Source organism: Ixodes scapularis, unplaced genomic scaffold, assembly GCF_016920785.2.
Source record: "Ixodes scapularis isolate PalLabHiFi unplaced genomic scaffold, ASM1692078v2 PGA_scaffold2__306_contigs__length_199485367, whole genome shotgun sequence".
Classification (NCBI taxonomy): domain Eukaryota; kingdom Metazoa; phylum Arthropoda; class Arachnida; order Ixodida; family Ixodidae; genus Ixodes; species Ixodes scapularis.
In genome coordinates this window covers 173,576,004-173,579,395 of record NW_024609857.1, presented here as the reverse complement: position 1 = coordinate 173,579,395, position 3,392 = coordinate 173,576,004, and the positions used below count along the sequence as shown (strand labels likewise).

The window sequence follows — 3,392 nt, the reverse complement described above, 5'->3', positions numbered from 1 at the left end:
ACTGAGTATGCGTTCACAGCTCAATGACTTAGGCATTTTTCGTCAGGGTAGATGCTCCCACGAGAAGAACGTAATGGATATGTGAATAGAATTGGAAATTTGAAATGTTCTTGTCCAATCGCATTTTTCTTTGGTTATCAACGCTTTTTAGCGTCATCACAAGACGTTCAACCCATAATACACTGGTGATTAAAAAATAAGCACCGAAAAACATGCACCGATTTTCGCTCAAAAATAAACACCGGAAAAAAAAATACCGTAATCATTACCCATGTCACCTTTTTGGGGGATATGTGAATTTCCAGAAGAACAGCGAGTTATCACCCTCCCCTAGGAATACCCTGACTACAGAGCAGGCGACCCGTTTTTCCCCGCGTTAGATTGCGGTGACCACGAACCGTACGGAGGTCACAGGACGTCCGTGAAAAATAAAAAGGAGGAAAACAACGATCTACTCTGTGCACGCTTCATCCCCGATTTCCACGACCCCAAGGCCGAAGGACGTTTGGGTGAAGGATAACGATAAAATAAAACTTTGCGTCAAAAACAAAGCCCGTTTTTAAAAGAAAAAAAAAAGTAGAAACAAGCACAACGCGTTGACGGACCGCGAGGTTGTGGAACACCTCGCGGTCCGCTTGCCACAGGACGGTTGTCTTCGACCCATAGCTCCAAGGTGAATTCGCCACTTGCGAAAACACGGAGACCTACCCAGCGAGAACCAGGAAAGCGAGACACGCACACTGACGCCTCGGCGTGCAGAATGAAACAGGATACGGGCGCGGAATACGGCCGCGGAAGAACACCTCGCACAGTGCCGATCCGGCCGATCTCCGAACGGACGATTTCGCATTTCGTGGACAGCGAGCGCCACCGCACGGGAGAGAGAGGTACCTTAAAAACGACGAAAACAAGCACTGACACATTGGTTCTTTATATTTGCTGTAGTTACGGAACAAATCGACTTACATGAATAATTTGAATATTATTCGATTCCGTAATAAATTTAGAAGACACTAAGCGCAATACCTCTTATGTTTAAATTTATATAATTTTGTAAATTCGCTCCGAACGCAAGAGTGCCGAATTAGCCAATTTTGACCATTTTCATGATTTTTTAAAGAATATAATTAAATTTATGATGAAACATTTGTTGCGCTTAGTGTCTCGATAATGACTCAATGTCTTTAAAGCTGAAATTTTCAAGAAGATCCGCGCAGCCTTTATTATGTGAGAATTTTTTTAATTTGGTGAAAAACCTCATGTATTCTCTATGGGGCTCTGAGGTGCGCCCCCTCTTAAGAGTGTACGGCTGACAGAAAACGAGAAGCATGCCGACTGGGCGGTCATGCGCCTGGTGTGGAGGATACCAGCGAGCGTAACTGCGCTGAGCTTGTTCCTCTGCTTCGTTTTCAAAACAGAGACGCTTGAAAATACCCTCTCCACTGCTGCGCTCGAGTGCGGCAAACATAGCAGGGAAAACACAAATCTTGACAAGATGGGGAATGCCGGTGTGCCGTCCCCATGCCTGGTCAGGAGGACAGTCCTCCAGAAGTTTTCAAGGTTGAAACCAGCAGACGTTGGTCCCAGTTCGATATTTTGGAACGAGCGCCATTCTGTGTCGAGAGCTTGCAGGTTTTTTGGGTCCACAATGTCTGGGAGGCATGAAGCAAGAGGAGCGAGAGACGGCGTTTTCTTTTCCAATACGTTGCAAGGATCGAGCATCCCCAGAAGTTTGGTAGCCGCATTTTTGAATGCGAACCTTGAGTGGATCTGTTGTGCACTTTCGATAAAAAAATCTAGACATCTAAGACGAAAGCCTTCCATGTGAGCTGATGAGAGGCTGGTTTCCTTGACAAGTGAGCACGTTACCTTGGCTCCGAGATACATGTCTTCAATTTTGAGGAAATGGGCCGGGTTCTTGAACTCGACTGCTTCGATTGGCGTTGACATTAAGTAGGAACTCTTCATGTAACAGTCCAAGATGGTTCTCAAGGCATCAAAGATCGTTTTTCTCAGCGTGTGGATTTGAGGAGCCTCAGACTGCATCTGCTTGTTTAGGTTCGTAAAAATAGGGAGGACGAACTCCAGGAACTCCAGGTACATCCGAACAAGCGGGTCTTCCAGCCTTTGTAGATTGTCTGTGGCGCCAACAGGCGTGATGTTCCTACTTCTTCGGCGAAGAAGTACTTCAGAGGCTCGTACTGCTCCAGGACTCTCGTGACAACGGAATGAAGAGATAGCCATCGAGTCTGGCTTGCGTGCAGGAGCTTGTGAGGTTCACTCTCAAGAAATGCTTGGAAAGCTTTCAGTCTTCCCTGTCTTTTCGGGCTGGAGTGGAAGTAGTTGTGGATGTCCCGGACTTGGTCTTCAACTACTCGTGGCAGCTTCTCAGAGGCATAGGATGCGCAGAGATGGAAAGAATGACAGACACATTTCATGGTAAACAGCTTAGGGATGTCCTGTCGCAGAAGCGTCATGACTGAGTTCCTCGTTCCCATCATGACATTCGCCCCATCAGCCGCGAATCTGATCATGTTTTCTTTGCAGGGAATGCGCCAGTCCGTAAAAGCCTTGACAATGTGCTCATACAAGGTTCGTGCGGTTGCGTCTTGGATCTGAAGCAAGTCAAAGAAAGCGTCCACGACGCGCTCTCCATTGAACACACGTGTAACCAAGCAGAGAAGCTTGCAGCAGCTGCCGTCTGTTGACTCGTCGACCATCAACGAAAACTTGTTGTTCCTTAAAGGCTCACAAAGCTCCTCCTTACTTTGATGACCCGTGACATTTTTCACTATAGCTGTAGCTTTCGTTCGGCTACATGCTATTTTGTTTTTGCAACATTGGCGGACACACTGCAGCCAACAGTTTCGGCACAGGCTCCATGACACTGAACGGCAAATTATGCTCAGCTAGGAATGCAGCGAGTCTGATTTCACCCTCACTGACCTGGTTGCCTTTGTGTGTCGCTTGACTTGTAGAGGGCATGCTGAGTAGGGTTTGCTGGCCAATCAGCTTCTTTGCGTTTGACCAGTGTTTTCTTGTTGCCGCGTGTTTCTCCAAGTCACACTTCCCAGCGGTCAAATGCACACAGCATGCCTTGCAAAAAACGTAATTATTACCCTTGGTACTCTTGCTGTTCCATCCTCGAAACTGTATGTCCTTCTCCCACTCCATTTTATACTTCCGTATATACCTCTTCCTCTTGTTTGGGGCCGAGGAGGTGCCGTTGTCACTATCAGAAAAGTCGCCGCTCATGTTCGCGCCGAAACGAAACCACGTGTATAGCACAATCTGTTGGCGTAGCCGTTCTGGAGAGAGAGCGAGCTTGCGCTGGGCTGCAGTGCCCGGATCAGAGTTTGGCCAGTGAGTGCGGGGACGAAGACGCCGCAGAG

At 47.6% G+C, this 3,392-nt stretch overlaps 1 protein-coding gene across 1 annotated transcript; it reads right to left on the bottom strand.

Annotated features, from left to right (window-relative positions):
* Positions 1–1,816: 1,816 nt before the first annotated feature.
* Positions 1,817–3,174, bottom strand: LOC120850229. The gene is made up of 2 exons (XM_040222677.2): positions 2,947–3,174; positions 1,817–2,852 (listed from the first exon to the last, which is right to left on the bottom strand). The coding sequence occupies exons 1-2, from the start codon at positions 3,172–3,174 to the stop codon at positions 2,055–2,057; spliced, it is 1,026 nt and encodes a 341-aa protein (XP_040078611.1). The 3' UTR covers positions 1,817–2,054.
* Positions 3,175–3,392: the final 218 nt, after the last annotated feature.